The sequence below is a fragment of the Mercurialis annua genome, linkage group LG1-X, assembly GCF_937616625.2.
Source record: "Mercurialis annua linkage group LG1-X, ddMerAnnu1.2, whole genome shotgun sequence".
In the NCBI taxonomy this organism is placed as follows: Eukaryota; Viridiplantae; Streptophyta; class Magnoliopsida; order Malpighiales; family Euphorbiaceae; genus Mercurialis; species Mercurialis annua.
In genome coordinates this window covers 47,093,926-47,111,663 of record NC_065570.1, presented here as the reverse complement: position 1 = coordinate 47,111,663, position 17,738 = coordinate 47,093,926, and the positions used below count along the sequence as shown (strand labels likewise).

The 17,738-nt window shown below is 34.6% G+C and overlaps 3 protein-coding genes across 3 annotated transcripts; 2 read left to right on the top strand and 1 right to left on the bottom strand.

Annotated features, from left to right (window-relative positions):
* Positions 1-1,258: 1,258 nt before the first annotated feature.
* Positions 1,259-3,952, bottom strand: LOC126678256 (pentatricopeptide repeat-containing protein At1g62350-like). The gene is made up of 3 exons (XM_050373173.2): positions 3,569-3,952; positions 3,076-3,465; positions 1,259-1,645 (listed from the first exon to the last, which is right to left on the bottom strand). Exons 1-3 carry the CDS (start codon positions 3,893-3,895, stop codon positions 1,616-1,618), a joined length of 747 nt encoding a protein of 248 aa, XP_050229130.1. The 5' UTR covers positions 3,896-3,952; the 3' UTR covers positions 1,259-1,615.
* A 1,930-nt stretch (positions 3,953-5,882) lies between these two features.
* On the top strand, positions 5,883-7,920 carry LOC126666349 (probable acylpyruvase FAHD1, mitochondrial). The gene is made up of 7 exons (XM_050359376.2): positions 5,883-6,061; positions 6,146-6,311; positions 6,411-6,463; positions 6,671-6,733; positions 7,003-7,053; positions 7,136-7,253; positions 7,555-7,920. Exons 1-7 carry the CDS (start codon positions 5,948-5,950, stop codon positions 7,665-7,667), a joined length of 678 nt encoding a protein of 225 aa, XP_050215333.1. The 5' UTR covers positions 5,883-5,947; the 3' UTR covers positions 7,668-7,920.
* A 6,484-nt stretch (positions 7,921-14,404) lies between these two features.
* LOC126671792 (uncharacterized) lies at positions 14,405-15,675 on the top strand. Its single transcript, XM_050365603.1, has 2 exons — positions 14,405-15,295; positions 15,484-15,675. The coding sequence occupies exons 1-2, from the start codon at positions 14,405-14,407 to the stop codon at positions 15,673-15,675; spliced, it is 1,083 nt and encodes a 360-aa protein (XP_050221560.1).
* Positions 15,676-17,738: the final 2,063 nt, after the last annotated feature.

The following is a 17,738-nucleotide window of genomic DNA, read 5'->3' as shown; positions in this document are numbered from 1 at the left end:
TGCAACTTTGTGAATTTTAAGCTTGTTTGAAGAATTTTTTTCATTCATTCTCAATTTCTATTTATTAAATATTGTTGAGGCTTTGTTTAATGTTGAAAAATCTCATATTTAAATGTATTTCTTGTGTACTGTAATAATGAAATCAATTAATTTTTTTTTATTCACTGGTTTTGATACATTATTATATATTTCACACATTGTCCGTCAATACAGCAATCTGTAAGTAATAATTTCGTTTATTAAATATAGCATAAAGCAATGATACTATGATAGTGACAAGAAGGGAAAAGCTTGATGAGTAAAAAGATATGGCTAACGCATAATTGGTTTGTCGCACGAATGACATAGCGCAACGGTTGCGTGCAATAATTTTTCTTAAGTTAAAATTTATATTAGATTTTTGTTTTTTTTAACAAGCCATGTGGTACTGATTTGCATTTATTTTACAATAAATCAGCTGGCACATAGTTATTTACTGACTGTGTTTGTAAAATATTGATGTAAAGAATTTAATATCATTAGAGTGACAATTAACAAAGATATTTTAGTCTTTTTAAAATTTAATAGAACAAAAAAATGAATGTTAATATTGTTTTTTAAGGTATTAGAATATCAAGTACCCCCTTCGTCCCTTCCTATGTTCAAGGTCCTAATTTATATACACAACTTTTTTATTTTTAGCAAATAACTTTAAAATTAAAAGTCTTATTTTTTTTTTAAATATGTATAATTATTTCAAAATAAACTAATTATTTCACATATTTTTTTCTAAAAAGTATTATTTCATATTTCAGTAAAAAATAAATATTTTGTCAAAAAAAATATATATAAAAAAATATATTTTTATTGTCAATAGTAAGAGCTTATACCATTTCAACTATAACTTATCGGTAAAATAAATTGAATTATTCAACTTATCTGATATAAAATGCATTAATAAAGGGACTAGTCACTAAAGTGCCATTTCCGATAATTTTTTTTGAAAGTACTACTAGTAAATCTAGTAAATATAAAAAGATAAAAATTAGAAAAATAAAGATACAAAAATTTATTTGAACAAACCTGATACTTTTTTTAAATGATTTTGTGTTTATTTAAAGTTTAAACAATTTATCATTTTGAAACGGATGGAGTATTTCTTGAAAAGAAATTGTAATGAAAACATATTCTCATTATATAACTTTCTTAATCTGAGTGCCAAATCAAAAATTTCATTCCAAAAAATGCAACCAAACACTCCCAAACATTCTCCCAAGCATTAAAACATTTTCACCACTTATCATATACTTTTTGGTACCAGCCAAGCTTTTCTCTGCTCTACTGTCCAGATAATGCCATTCATATTCATACATACTCTGAATACTTGTTTGCAGAATAGAAATACAGTTGTCAAATGTCTCGAGTGAACAAGTTATAAGAAAACAGTTCATACCGAAACTTTTCAGTTAAACATGTTCATCAATTCGATCAACTGACAAACTAACCTGTTTGTACCATCAATCGACTAGGAGTGTTTGATAATTCAGACCAAAATGCGCCTAACGAGAACTGGCCGCTTGATGACACCTCTGTCTTCAAAATTTGATGAGAGTTATCAACCTTGACATCACAATCGTCAAACAAGATTTATCGATGGCCCTCTTGCCTACAAAAGTAGAACTAAAGTGAGAAATTTTGTAGGAGCCAAATTCAACAGAAACACAGAAAAGAAAAAAGAATTCTTATTTGAAGCAATTTGATGAACTTTTAAAAATGAGAAGTGTATTTTGGATAGATATATTGCATTATAGGCCATAGAAGTTCTCAACCTCTCATTAGGTTACAATTTGTTCGAGAAATTATAATTTGCTCCAGTTGCGTTATTGACGCTTCATTACATATAGGGTTAATTATTATTACACTAAGTTTAGGTAGATATTACTGTTTTCCTCCGGGATTTACAAAAATCACTATTTTCTAATGTGTAGGTATTAGATAACTGAAACCCTTTTACAAGAGAAGAGAAAATAGCGGTTTTCCAAATTCGGGAGGAAAACAGTAATTCCGACCTAACTTAAAGAGGTGATAGTAATTAACTTTTAAATTTACTAGAGCAACAATGCTAACATCATGTTACATATGATATAAAGTAAATCAAAGATGATAAAGATCTGGTAAAAAAGTAAAAAATGCCATCTTGGCCTACAAAAACGAGACTCTAAATGACATCGGAAGCAAAAACTAGACAGCAGATAAGAGAATGTTTTATTGTACTTCAGTTAAGTCACTAGTCTTATTTCCTACAAATATGAGGAGTAAACTTACAAAACAACTTTCATCAGGAAAATAAATTAAACATTACGTCCTCTTGGACTTCCAAAATGAGTCTTTAAATGAGATGCCTAGCAAAAATAAAATTACAGATCTACTCTGCGACTTAGTAAGAACATGTAGCTCCGCTAAATCCAAAAGTTGTTGATTAGAACCCCCGAATTTTCTATAGCAAACATCATCATAAGTCTTCATCAGTTACTGCTGCTATCTATCAACGAATTTTTGTTTACCTATGGGGATTCATATAAAGGCTAGTGGGAAGATGAATACAACATGCTGAAAATGGAGTACTAAAAGGGCCAAGAGAATGGGAAGAAAGAGGGGACTCAGAGCTAAGGTATTTTTCTGTTGTCTTCCTATTTCACACAAAAATGTCAGTTCAGTTGGAGTTCATTCCGTGGTAAGTTGACAAGATAACCCTATGTTGCACAAAAGTTTTTCAAGCACTACACTTTCAGTTTCATTTTCATTTCCAAAAACGCTTCCAACACTCTACATTTATAACCTATTCTTATAACAAATATCATTTCACCGTTCCCATTTCAGCTTTTCATTTATGTGCAATATAGAGATTAACAGATATATATATAATATATCAACTGAAGATCCCAAGCTTCACAAAAATAAATCCATTCACAAGAAAATACATTAAAATCATCACATAATCAAATTATCCCAGTTTCCAATTTTCATTCACTATTCAGCTGCAGAACATGTAAACAGAAATGAAATCATAAGAATTCAAAAGAAAGAACAACTTACATCCATTTTCCTCTCAATCTCTTCAAGGAATTTCTCAGGATAATCCATATACTCATCACAATCTTTCTTTACAACATCAACAAGCTCACTTCTTCCAGCATCCTCAAGATTCCTAATCAAAATTGCAAATGTCAACTTATCAGGAACACAGCCTGATTCCTTCAATCTTCCATACATTTCCATAGCCTTTTCAACCATACCCACTTTCAAATAAGCTCCAATCATCTCACTAAATGTCCTCGTATCATGCTTCAACCCTTCCTCTTCAAGTTTACAGAAATATCCTTCTGCCATTAAAATCATCTCATTCTTCCCCAACATCTCAAGAATCCCATAATACAATGTTATATCTGGCTTGTACCATATTTCTTTTTGCACATAATCAAACACCTGATAAAACCCTGATACCAATTCAGATTAAAAGCACTTTAATTTGAGTAAAAATTCAAACTTTGACACACTAAAAAGATAAAAAATAGTAAAAATAGAGTACCTTGAGTGCTAAATCTAGTTCATTTTGGTCCTGTAATAATTCAAGAGTGTCAATTAAGTCAGTTTTGAGAAGTCTTGAGAGTTTATTCTCGAATACGTTTTGTAATCTTGAATTTGAGGATTTGGCTAATTTGAGAGACTGAACAGCTTGAATTGCTTCGGATGATAATCTTTTTGACCTCCATAATGGTTTTCTTGGTTTACCTCTGAGGCTACAGGTTATAATTGAAGTGGGATTTTTGAGTTTTTGTGGAATTTGGAAGAGTTTGAGGTGTGGAGGGAATTGGAATTTGAGAGAAGTGGAAGCCATTTTAGAGGTAGATTCCATGGAAGAAGATGGCTCGGTATGTTTATAACCGGTACCCACGGCTAAGGGTGTGCACCTAAAATTAAATTGAATCAAATTGTAAATGACTTAAGTTGTAAGTAACAGGCAATTAATATATAAATTAATTTTATGGAAAAATTAGTCATGAACTTGTATATTATGGACAATTCGCCCCGTTTTAAAAAATTAGCTTAAAATTTTATAGGGCAAATTGTCAATTTAGGGACAAACGATTTACAAGTTTAGGGGGCAAATTGCCAAAATGTGGCTAATTGCCCATTATATGCAAGTTCATGACTAATTTGCCCACAAAATTAATTTATATGTTAATTGCTGATTACTTATAAGTGAGGGGGGCAAATGACTATTTAAGTCAATTGTAAATAGTCCATTTGGTTTATTTATTGTATTTTTTTTAAATTAAATCTGATTTGATTTTTCATTTTTGAAAATTAAAAACTAAAAAAATAAGGCTTAATTACTTAAAAACCACCCACCTTAATTTTTTTTTTCGTTTATACCCTGACCTATAAAAAAATTCATTTATACCCTGACGTATGTGTTTATGTTTCACCTCTACCCGAAGCACTAAATTTACCTCTTTTCAGTTAATTTTTTTTTAAAATAGTCATTCATTTAGAGAAAAATTCATTTCTAATCAAACTCTAATTAGCTTAGGTTAAAAATGAAGAACTATTTTAAACTTTTTTTTAATGAAAAGAGGTTAATTTAGTGCCTCGGGGTAGAGGTGATACATAAATACATACGTCATAATATAAATGAATTTTTTTCTAGGTTAGTGTATAAACGAAAAAAAAGTTCAAGGTGAGTGGTTTTTAAGTAATTAAGCCAAAAAATAATTAAAATGTATGGCTTCCCTCTGGTTCAGGATAGGTTTAGACATTACATCCGTTTTCAGGCAGAATTTGACCGAACCAGTTCCAGAACGATTAGCAGTTCAACCTGGCTCAAGACCACCTGCAACATTAGTAAAGTTGAGTTTCGGTTCGGTTTAAAATTTTCCAACACCGACCATAAACTGTACCGAACCATACTGAGTCAAAAATTTCGGTTCAGTACGGTTAAAATCGAATTTCAGTAATTTTTTTATTTTTATGCTAAAATAATTCAAATATTAAGTAATTAAAATATAACATAGTTTCATATATGTTATTTAAAAATTATTAATTCATATATCAATAATAATTAAAAAATAAAGACAAAACATATAAATAGGAATAGTTATTGGGTACAACCGTTGCGTCATGTCATTCGTACAACAAATCAATCATGCGCTAGCCATGTGGAAAAGTTAATAATAAAAAAATAAATGATGATTAAAAGATTCCCTATCGCAAATCCTCATTGACTTGTTGTAAAAATGACGTGGCGCAACGGTTGCGTGGGATAAACACTCTATAAATAGATATGTATGTGTATTTTATTTTTTTAAAAAAAATATACTTTTTGAGATAATTTTGAAAAATTATATATTTTATATTAAAAGTTCGGTTCATTTAATTTTTTTGGTTTTTTAATTTTTAAAATATGCAAATCAAATCAAACCAAACTGAACACCAAATTATATCTAAAATAAAAACCAAACTTAACCCCAAGGCGTATATGAGTTGGTAAGGCGCTCTTCTAGCTTAAGTGAGGCCGCGGATTCAAACCGTACTCATGTATGCGGCCGTTTAAAACTTGGGGCCAGAGTTTGCCTCCCGCAAGAGAGCTACACGGCTCGAGTAGGGATTAGTCTGAATGTGGAAGGCTTAAAGGTGCCGTTTCATAGTTGAAACCCGTTCAGGAAACCTCATGGACCCTGTACCAAAAAAAAAAAAACCAAATCAAATCATTTTCAATGAACAACTGAACCAAACAACGACATTCGGTTCGGTTTAATTCGATTTCGTTCTGGTTCGGTTCTTGCTCTGTCTAAACACTACTACTAGTTAGTACCAAGTTTCTTTATGACAAGTCAGCAATTGAGCTATTAAACTAGCTTCGCTGCTCATAAAAATAGTTTAGTCAAACAAATAAAACGCCACAGAAATGGCGACGGCATCTTCAGGCGTACAAAGGCTTCTTCAAGTCGGGACAAAGATCGTCGCCGTTGGTCGTAACTACGCAGCTCATGCCAAAGAACTCGGCAACGCCGTTCCTAAGGTTAATTTTAATTCTACAATAACACCATTGCTTTTCAATTCGATCGGGATTCAGATCAACTTTTAAACCAATTTTTTTGATCAGGAGCCGGTACTGTTCCTCAAACCGACGTCGTCTTACCTTGAAAATGGCGGCACAATCGAGGTTCCGCATCCACTGGAGTCGCTAGATCATGAAGTGGAGCTGGCCGTGGTGATCGGCCAAAAAGCTCGCGATGTGCCTCAAGCTACTGCCATGGATTATGTTGGAGGTACTTGTTGTTGAGTCACTGGCAATTTAAAAACAAGTTATTTTAACATTTTTTAATCGATTCAGTCTTTTATACGTTTATATATGTTTGAAAATTTAGGTTATGCTCTTGCATTGGATATGACTGCAAGAGAAATCCAGGCTTCTGCCAAGGTAATTTTTTTGTATCTAGGTGCTCATAAAAATAACATTAATGGACTATTTAAAACCGAAAAAATTAGTAAGGACCCCGTAAGATGATACATTCATAGTGCTGTTTAATCAATATGACAACGCATTGTAATTCTTCATAATCTAATATGCAAGTTATCTATTTTTTGGATTAATACTTTTGTTTTACCTTTTCTACTATTTTATCAGTCTGCAGGGCTTCCATGGAGTGTGGCTAAAGGGCAGGACACATTCACCCCTATTAGTTCTGTTGTAAGCATTCGATTGAATTCCCTTTTTATTTATTCTCTTTTTGGTATTTCTCTCTCAGTTTGTTGAAGCATTTTTACTAAAATTTGTTTAGATATATGAGGCTTCTGAACAATTACACCATGCTTGTTACGTGATTGCATTTATTATATTTAATCAGCAAATCATTTTCTTTACCGGAGAGGCAAAAGCAATACTTCTTAGAAGACTCTAAGTTTTAATTTACTCTCTACATATTATTGATCATGTTTAAACTTTGAACTGCATTGCAGCTTCCCAAGTCATCTGTGTCTGATCCTGATAACTTAGAATTGTGGTTGAAGGTATGAAAAATCATTATTTTCGTCTTCTATGCTTATGGGCTTTTGAACTTATTAAGTCAAATATGGAATTTTGTTACTACAGGTTGATGGGGATATGCGTCAAAAAGGTCCGACCAAGGATATGATTTTCAAGATCCCATTTCTTATTAGTCACATAAGCTCAATCATGACTTTATTTGAAGGAGATGTTATATTAACAGGTATCACGTTGTTTCCATAAGATTTAGATTTTAGGTTTTGATTTTTTCCGAAAGTATCAAACTATGTGGCTATCTTATTCTAAAAGATAGCATGTTAGTTGAGATTCATTTTGAGTACTAAGCCTCCCCTAAAAAAGAAAATAAAAAGAAAAATACTATAGTTATAACAGCAATCTCCTTAAAATCTGTTTCATTTCTAGCAAATTGGTGTTTAGCTAAATTTTTCTGTGTAGATATCAAATGAGCCTTAGATTAAAGTTCTTAATGATTTTTGTTACCTTTTTTTTATTTTGGGGTACAGGCACTCCCCAAGGCGTAGGACCTGTAAAAGTAGGTCAGAAAATAACTGCTGGCATCACCGATCTTCTTGATATTCACTTTAATATCGAAAGACGCAGAAGACCAGTAGCTTAAGATATTCCTCAGCCTACCCTGGTTATCAGTCACCAAAGGAGAAAAATTTTCTTTCATATTCTGACTCCCACAACTATAGTTAAGGTAGCTTCACACAGGGGCTATTTTAAAGAAGCATTGTTTTTTTTTTTATGGAATGCAAATAATATTATGTTTGTAGCTTGTAGTTTGTACTTTATCTGGTCTAAATAGACTCAAGAAGTAAGCCATATAAGCACTCCAGTCATTTATATAGCTGAAGGTGCCTTTCTAATAGTGACGATTTATTTCTGCTCGCTATGGATGATATATTGTCAAATTTATGTCTTCAAATAAAACTCATTTTACTTTAAAAAACTTTTATGCAATTAAGGTTGCTTAAAGGTTGCAGTATTCCTGATAAATATGATCCAAGCTTACAAGAATGATTTCCTAGTTTTGGAAGGAGCTTTTGAGAAAGTGATGCCAGCAAGTGATCCAATGGAGATGTGAAAGGAGGTAAGATGGATTATATTTTTAAATTTTGTGTAGAAATGATTTCTTAATTCCTTAAAGGCACACTAATGAAGAGTTAAGCCGTATCTTATTTCTTATAGGCAGAAACTTGGGGTTCAGGCAAGCAAAATGATAATGCAGCAATAAACAAGCTGAAACCTTCAGTGTCTAATATAGAATTTGAATCTAAACCCAAAGACATTTACAAGTCCCCTATTGGTGCTAGAGCTACAGATTCTGCAAGAATTTTGAAGTTTACTAAGGAGCTATCAGAAACAACGGTAAAATTAGGTGGTTCTTTATGAGTTTATCCATCAATATTTACTTTTCACTAAAAATATGTGTGATACGTAGACATAAGATGGATATAACCCATTATTAACGTAAATGGCACCACAATTACTCATGAAAAGTCTTTTGTTCTTTTACTGCAAAATCGAAGATTAGTTTATCAGTTAAATCAAACAATTACATATATGATCAGAACAGCATGCAAAAGCACAAACGAAGATACTAAGATGATTTTAGAATATGTGTGGTGTCATTAGCTTGTATTCTTTTATCCATGAACTCAAACTTCCAATGATTCCATTTTTACTGCATAGCAGCGTGCAAACCTATAATACTAGGATCGGTAACTGATGTTGTTGGTCAATGCGAACTTTGCAGAACTCAGTAAATAATCTACAAGTGCTTATAAACTATATGTGATTTTCAAGCTCATCTCTATGCATTTTAATATCATTCATTGAACTTACAACCAACAGATTTTTCATTGTCAATTTCTTATGTGGTTTCTGTACTATCCTTAATCCGTTTCTTACTGTATTATTCAATTAATGCATATGTTCATCACAATGGCTTTTGTATAAAGTAAGGAACAAGTTAAAATTGATAGAACGTAGTCTTCGCAATGGAAAAAGAGTTTTTGAACGCGCCTACGCGCGGCGATTCTAAGCTTCATCAGTTTCTATGAAGCTCTTTCAATTTTCTGCAGTTCATTGCCAAATGGAGATCATGGTTTGCCAAATGGCTGGATTAGTTCTTTGTATCGAGCTCCACAATTTTTATGGAAGATCATTATTACAAACCCTTTCAGTATCCTTCCTTTACGCAATTATCTACCGTCGTTTTCCTTCTTCTGTTTTCACAAAACATCTCTCTTCTCTTATTCTGATGGCTTCTTCATCTTCCCACTTCACTTCTAATCCTTTCTCTCCTCTTCATACCCTTCAAAACCAGTCTGTTGCAGATATCATCGAAAAAACTAAGAATATGTATGTTTCTGATCCAGTTATTGATCTGGAACCCGATAACTCGTCTATGCCTTTAATGTTTGAATGGGTTATGGCTGGGAAGCTCTTCACCAAAAAACCAATCACTACGAAAGATGTTAAAATGCCATGCATGATGACGGCAAGCTTACTGGTGGTTTGCAGGTGGAACGAACTTCCATTGGTGTCTTTACGTTTGCTTTTGAGAAAAAAGCTGATTATGATCATGTTCTAGCTGAGAGACCATGGAACATTTCCAACCAACACCTTTCATTACAAGAATGGCCTAGCAACCGCACGCTCAGAAGTATTAGGTTTAAAACGACTGTCTTCTGGGTTCAAGTCCATGGGTTACCAAGGAACCAGCTTACAATTGCCAATGCTCAGAAAATTGGTAAGTGGTTTCCAAAGTTTTATGAGGTGGATTTCGATCCAACAAATCCTATATGGCGACAACAATTCTTGAGAATTCGAGTTGAGGTGCCTACGGACCGTCCATTTGCTAAAGGCTTCCACAACAAACCACGAACACCAGAAGAGTTTTGGGGAGATTTTCGTTATGAAAATTTTCCTGATTGCTATTTTTATTGTGGTATGATGAATCATATGATCCGAGCATGCAAGTATCGTATAGCAGATGAGTTTCATGGCTACCACTTGGAAGTAGGGAAACCATTACCTTTTGGTTTATGGCTGGGTGCAGCACCTTTGATCCATAGTTCGTTAGTCAAGAACAAAGCTATTCATTCTGATCATTTTAAGAGGGACCCAAACCCTAGGAGGCCAAGTTCAGGTCCACCAGCAGCTCGAATGAAACACATGAAGCTGAAGGAAAAGATGAACAGTGAGCCTCAGGAAAAGATTCACAGTGAGCCCATGGAGACTTGCATGCTACAGTGTCCTCCTCAAACTACAGTAACTCCCCTTCAAGAGGTAGTGGACGACAATATCTGTGACCTGACACCCACACAGCTTCCTGCCATGCCGCCAATGTCAGAGATTGAGGCAGTACAACTTCTTTCTAAAGATATTCTGACACCAGGAGACTCCAGCTTATTTGTCTTTTCATCTCCTCAGTTGGCATCTGGCACTTTGAAGACTACAGTCCTCCAACAAGCAAGTTTGGGGTTTGCCACACATCCCACTATGGACCCAGTGCTTACATCTGTTCCATCATCTAGTAGGGGGCCTCCACCAGGTTTTCCTCCACTCCACAGAAACCCAATTTCAAAACCTGGGCCCATTACCCTACCACCCCATCTAATTAAACTTCTTAGCCCACGACTGCGCCAAAAATTTCAACCCACTGGTTTATCCCCAATTCTTACTGAGCTAGAACAGGTTGAAGTTTGTTTGGACCTCCTGTATCGCAATGATCCTCGTAACCCAAAAGCCTCAGATGAATGGGATGCTTCATCCCAAAAGGAGATTGGTGCTTTATTCCAGGAGGTTTGTGCTGCAGATTATACTCTCCCATTGACTGAAGGTCTTGCTAGTAATATTGGTATACTGCCTACTACTGTGTCAAAATCTTTGGCTACCACACGTACTTGGAAGAAGATACAGTCCAGGGTGTTTCACATCCAAAAAACAATGATGGCTACAACTGCTTCTATCCTATCACATAAAAGGAAAGGGGAGATGGAAGAGGAATTTTGTAACAAAAGAACTAAACAGAATAGCCTTAGTATTGTTGATGCTGCTGATTCTCCACTTCTACTCATCTCTGAAGCCAGTACACCGCCACCAACAGTGCTCAAGGATTTTGATGACAATTCTACTGATCCAACACTCTTAGATTTTAATCCTGATCTGTTTCTCAGGGACGAGGAGGCCAGCCCTACAGGGTCTCCCAGTCTACTATGAAAGTGTTGGTATGGAACTTTCAGGGACTAGGGAACCCCCTGACAGTTCAGCAGCTGCACAAGATGTGCAAGGATCACTCCCCAGACCTCGTGTTTTTGATGGAAACCAAAAATGAGGTAAATAAGACTTCCCTCCTGACTAAGAAACTCGGTTTCAAAAATATTTTTTGTGTGGATCCACTTGGTTATGCTGGTGGTTTATGTGTGCTTTGGAGTTCAGACCTGAAATTAACTGTATCTCAGTTTGATAGTTTCTATATTGTCCTGCAACTCTCTTCGCTTCAATATGGTTGTTTTGATGTTGTATGTTGCCATCTGAACACTAAACAGTCGATTAGAGATGGTCAATTTCAGTTTTTGAAGACCTTACAGCACACTATTAGTCAGGAATTCATTTTTGTTGGAGACTTTAATGACATTGTATGTCAAAATGAAAAATCAGGCGGTCTCCCTTTTGATAGGTCCAATCATGTAATCTTCCATCAGTTTATTAATGATATGCATCTGTATGATTTGGGCTATACTGGTTCTCCTTTTACTTGGTGTAACAGACGTAGCTTTTCTTTTTTAATTTGTGAACGTCTGGATAGATGTCTGGCTTCGTTAAACTGGACTCATCTGTTTCCCCAGTCTAAGGTTTATCATTTACCAGATATTGGTTCAGACCATTGTGCTCTTCTATTAGATTTAGATGCACGTATCAAGAAACCACCTCGTCAATTTTATTTTAATAAAGCCTGAACCAGTTTACCTTATATCCACAATATAGTTGAATCAACTTGGGCATCTCCAGTTCTAGGATCTCCTATGTATAGGATTTTCTCCAAATTAAAAACCTGCAGACATAAAATTGTTCAATGGCAACAGCTTAACAAAGGAAATTCCAATGCAGCAAAGCGTATACAGTCCCTTTTGCATCTTATTCATCAGGCTAAAGTTCAAAATCCTAATTGCGTTGATTGGCAAATAATCAAATCTTATGAAATGCAATTATGTGTGGCAAGAGCTCAAGAGGAAACATATTGGAGTCAAAAATCACGTCAAACATGGCTCAAATTAGGTGATCAAAATACAAAGTATTTCCATGCAACAACTATCCATAGGCGGAGGCGAAATACAATTAGAGGAATTTTGGATTCTCATAATGTTTGGCATTCAGATGATCAGTCAATAGGCAATGTTATTATTCATCACTTTACCCAACAGTACTGCTCGTCTTCTCCTCTTATTCCTGATGAGGTATTCCACTCTTTTCCTTCTAAAGTAACTCAGTCTATGAATAACTCTCTATGCAAATCTGTTAGTGACTTGGATGTAAAACAAGCAATCTTTGCTATTAATCCTTTGAAAGCACCAGGTAGTGATGGCTTTACTGCCATTTTCTTTCAACATTTTTGGAGTATCCTAGGTTCTGAGATATCTAGCTTTATTAAGTCCTTCTTCCAAGGGGGTCATCTTCTTAGGAGTTTCAATCATACTATAATTTCCTTAATCCCAAAAACTCCCGACCCTAAATTAGTTTCTGATTTTCGCCCTATTAGTTTATGCACAGTCTACTATAAGATTATTTCGAAGATTCTTACTTCTAGACTTCAGTCAATTCTTCCTTTAATTTTATCATCTCATCAAAATGCCTTTATTAAAGGAAGAGCGATTTCTGATAATATTCTTCTTGTTCATGAAGTCATGCATTATTTACGTACTAAGGCAACTGGAAATACTCATTATATGGCTTTAAAGTTAGACGTCAGTAAGGCTTATGATAGATTAGAATGGCCGTATATAGAGTTTATTTTGAAAAAATGGGGTTTTGCTGATCAGTTTATCTCCTGGGTTATGGAATGCATTTCTACAGTTTCTTATACCATAAAAATTAATGGTAAAAATCATGGGTTTTTTAGACCTTCTAGAGGTTTGCGCCAAGGTGATCCATTATCCCCCCTCTTATATGTTTTGTGTTCGGAGGGTCTTACTCATATTATTACTGAGGCAGCTCAATCTAGGATTTTATCAGGTATCCGTTTAAATTATCATTGCCCAGTGGTTACCCATCTTCTTTTTGCGGATAATACGATCATTTTCTCAAAAGCTACCATGTCTGACATACAATCTATTCAATCCTTATTATGTTCTTATGGTAGTATGAGTGGTCAACATATAAATTTTAGTAAATCCGCTGTTTTCTTTAGTAGGGATGTTGATGAGTACCAAAAACATTTGTTTTCCCTTATGCTAGGCATTTTAGAACACTCGACTGAAGGTCAATATTTAGGTCTTCCTTTTCAGATTTTGAGATCTAAAAATCAAACGTTTTCGGGCATCCTTTCCAAAATTAGATCTAAGCTTGTTGGGTGGAAACATCTTCTTTTATCTTCAGCAGGTAAAGAGATTCTAATCAAAGCTGTTGCTACAGCTATCCCCATTTATGCTATGATGTGTTTCATTATTCCAAAAGGTCTCTGTCAAAGAATTAATCAGATTATTAGGCAATTTTGGTGGGGACAGCAAAAGCAGGAGAAAAAATTATGCTGGATTGCCTGGGATAAAATGTGCCGTAGTAAATGGGAGGGTGGATTAGGGTTTAAAGACCTTGAAGCTTTTAATCAGGCTCTTCTAGCCAAACAGGTGTGGCGATTACTTCATAACCCAGAATCTCTCTTGTTCAAAATTTATAAAGGCAAGTACTTCCCACATTCCAATTTTTTAAAAGCTTCCTTAGGGAATAGACCTTCGTGGGGTTGGAGAAGTCTTCGCTGGGGATATAAACTATTAGAACCAGGACTTAGATGGCATGTCTCTAATGGTAACTCGGTTCTGTGCTTTGAGGATTCCTGGATTCCAGGTGTTCTTCCCGGCAGTTTTTTGCCCTTAAATCCAACATTACCTCACCTTCCAGTTTCTGATTTTATTGATCCTCTTCTCCGTACCTGGAGGACTTCTTTACTACAGGCTTATTTTCCTTCAGAGGTTGTGAACACAATATTATCTATTCCCTTATCGTATTGGCCAGTTACTGATAAACTATGTTGGTCTCATCATCATTCTGGAAATTATGCCGTAAAAATCAGGTTATTATGTCGCCCTTCACCAATCCTTTAGAGAGTTCACCTCTATTATTCCAGTAATGACCAAGCAAGATTGGCAATATCTATGGCATATCAAGATTCCGCACAAGATTACTATCTTTCTTTGGAAATGTCTACATAATGGAATCCCTTCTGCCTCAAATCTGAATATTAGATTTCATCAAGGCATAAAATGTGCATTTTGTGATCAAGATGAGACAGTAGCACATATTCTTTTCACATGTCCACGAGCTATTCACTTTTGGTTTGCTTCTTCTTTTGGGTATCGACATGCGGGGGGAGCATCTTCTTTTGTGGATATTTGGAAGAATTTTATGTCTGCCCTTTCAAATTTGGGTACTGCTGCTGATGTGGAGCTCTTCTGTTTTCACCTCTGGTATTTATGGAAATCGAGGAATATTTTATTATTCAAGCATCTGACAATACCAGTCTCAGAGGTTATTGCATTGAGTACATCGGCCTGTTCAGAATTTCAAGAAGTTCAAAAAATTAATGAGTGTTTGGAGGCGTCTGGTGGTGCGGAAGTTTTAGGCTCACCACACCCTCCAATTTCGTACCCGGACCATACAATTGTTCTTCAATACGATGCAGCAGTTGACAAACAGAAGCAGCTGGGAGTTATTGCCGTAGTTGCCACAAACTCCCAACGACAGCCAATTGCAAAATTTTCTGCTATTTTTCGTCACATCTGGGATCCGGGTATTCTTGAACTGTTAGCTCTTCGGGAAGCCATGAATTGGGCATCTTATAATGGTTGGCATTCTGTTAGTTTTGAAGGAGATGCACTTCAAGTATCTGCTACGATAAATTCAGGGATTTGTACCAATGTTGTCTGGCAGAATATTTGTGAAGATATTTGGCATCTACAACAAGCTTTCGACACTTCAGAATTCCATTACATTCCTCGACGATTCAACAAGGATGCGCATGTATGGGCTTAAACTGTGAAAAATTCATTGTAGTTCTAGTGCTTCCGGATTTTCTTTTAGTTTGTTACGTTTTTATTTGTTTTCCTGTACTCTGTTCCTGTAACCTGCCTATCATTAATATATATCTATCTTCAGTTAAAAAAAAAAAATTGATAGAGTTGCATCACATTTATTAGGGATTTGCATAGCTTTTTGGATGTCAATGCCATAGAAAGCCAGTGGGATTGCCATCAAAAGCAGAGAAGCATTTTCTCAATGCTGATACGCTTGTGTTGCATACAACCGCCACCCTTCCTCCTCCGTTCATCATCACAATCATTAATATTTACTTAGCCAAAACAATTAGTGGCTGCCTTTGCTATACTTTCCTGTTCATCTGAGACAATGCGCAACTCATCTTTCACACCAAGTGCTTCTCTTGCTTTTGTGAAAAATCGTTTTCAAGAAGCATCGTTTTCGTAATTAACAATAGCAAATGCAAGAGAAAGTACTTTACCAGTAATTGGTCTGCAATAGCTCTAGCTCCTTAGGCATCAAGGCCAAAAAATACATATTGAAATTTACAGTCATTCGTTGTTTGAATTTTCAACCATTGATCTTGAATTTGTCATTTTTAGTATCAGACAGCAATGTGGAAGATTCACAAGACCTTTTTTTTCATGTATTTCAATGACTTTTTGCTTTGATCTCCATGGTTTAAGGTGGTTTACATCTCTCTAAACCTATGATGCACGGAAACGTGAGTTGATCAACGTTTCTCCGTTTCCAGCCGTTTCAAAAACGGAAACTTGAGGGACACCGGCACAAAATGTGTCCAGTACGTATCGGGGCGTTTCTGCAATTAACATTCGTTTCCTATAGAAAGTCCGAGTTCTGTAAAACAGAATCTACGTAATTCTTTTCATAAGTCTTCAAATCTTCTCCTATTCCTGCTTTGCTCATCAGAATTACACGACTGAACGGAATTCGACACCGGTCCGACGATTGTAAGGATAAGAAATTTGAGATTTATATGTTTATTTTCCGACATTAATTGAAGATTGAATTGTGTAGTTAAGAAATCGCAAAAAAGTTGATTGTTTTTATAGAAATTAGAAAGATTTGGATTTTGAAATTTAGTTTTTCTTGTTTGGTGGTTGTTGAAGGCTTCCGTGAGTTTGTGTAGTGCGAAACATAGATGGAGAAGAAGACTAAGGGTTGAATAATATCCATTAAATGGGTTGGGTTTATACAATTATCTTAATTTTATTGTTAAATAAATGTATCAGATATTTAATATTGTCAAGCAAGTTTTTTTCTAAAAGAATATTACAAATTGTTTTGTGTTCTTAAAATTTTATAAAAATACCCTTATATTTATAAAATTTAAAATTTATAAAAATACCTCTATATTTTTAATATTTACACGTTTCTCCCACGTTTCATGTCCTTTATTTTTAAAAAATCTCGTTTCCCCGTTTCCGTTTTCCGTTTCCGTTTCCGTGCTACCTAACTCTAAACTATATGATCATCTAGTGTGTACACTGTTTTTATACTAAAATACTTTATTTTTATGCACTCTCCAATAATTAGAAAATTTGTTTGTCGTTGAGTTTGCAATTTCACTTGTGGTGGACTAGTGCGAGTGCTGTTTAACTTTCTACTCGTACATATTTGTCTCACTATTTTGTGACACTCATATCCCATATGCAATTGTCATCAGAGCAAATTACTTGATGGCCATGTTTGGTTCATGGAATAGGTGCGGAATGGAATAGCTATTCCGTATAAAATGACTATTCTTTGCTTTGGTTCATGAAATAATTATTATATTGGCCTAATGTCTTAAAAAATCCCGACCTTTCACCCCCTTTTCAATCTTACCCCGACGTTGCAAATCAGTCAATTTTATCCTAGAGTAAATAACAAAACTATACAAAAAAAGGAACAATATCACAAAAATGCTAAGTCATCTCTATTATTACATCACCACCTAAAAAAGCTAAAACTTTACATTTAATACCTTCCCAATGAAAATGCAACACATGGCACACACAAAACAAATAAAAAAAGTCAAAAACGCGTCAGAATGGGTCAAAAACGCGTCAGAAACGCGTCTGACTTGCGTCAGTTACGCGTCAGTTTGTCAAAATTATTCACATGTATCATTTATGTATCCGAGATGTATTAGCAATGTATCAGAAACATATTTAATTATCATTTTCTCTTATTTTTAAAACAAATATATATGTATACATATACACCTAAACACACATACTATTTATATTTATTATTTATATCCATATAAGGTGTATGTATAACATATTTTAAATTAAAAGATACATGTATCACATACTTTAAAAATACATAAATTATGTTATAAAAGAGTATCCATAAAAAATGTTCTTCAATAACATGTTCGATGCGTGCCATATTCTTTTATTAATTATGAATATACATACAT

Excerpts from the sequence above, each read along its gene's own strand:
- LOC126671792 (XM_050365603.1), top strand. The coding sequence starts at position 14,405 with ATGACCAAGCAAGATTGGCAATATCTATGGCATATCAAGATTCCGCAC. Across the intron at positions 15,296-15,483 it reads GATTCAACAAGGATGCGCAT|CTTTTTGGATGTCAATGCCA; the intron begins GTATGGGCTTAA and ends GGATTTGCATAG.
- LOC126666349 (XM_050359376.2), top strand. The coding sequence starts at position 5,948 with ATGGCGACGGCATCTTCAGGCGTACAAAGGCTTCTTCAAGTCGGGACA. Across the intron at positions 6,062-6,145 it reads TCGGCAACGCCGTTCCTAAG|GAGCCGGTACTGTTCCTCAA; the intron begins GTTAATTTTAAT and ends TTTTTTGATCAG. Across the intron at positions 6,734-7,002 it reads TCACCCCTATTAGTTCTGTT|CTTCCCAAGTCATCTGTGTC; the intron begins GTAAGCATTCGA and ends ACTGCATTGCAG.
- LOC126678256 (XM_050373173.2), bottom strand. The coding sequence starts at position 3,895 with ATGGAATCTACCTCTAAAATGGCTTCCACTTCTCTCAAATTCCAATTC. Across the intron at positions 3,466-3,568 it reads AACTAGATTTAGCACTCAAG|GTGTTTGATTATGTGCAAAA; the intron begins GTACTCTATTTT and ends GGGTTTTATCAG. Across the intron at positions 1,646-3,075 it reads AGATTGAGAGGAAAATGGAT|GCAAGAGGGCCATCGATAAA; the intron begins GTAAGTTGTTCT and ends CTACTTTTGTAG.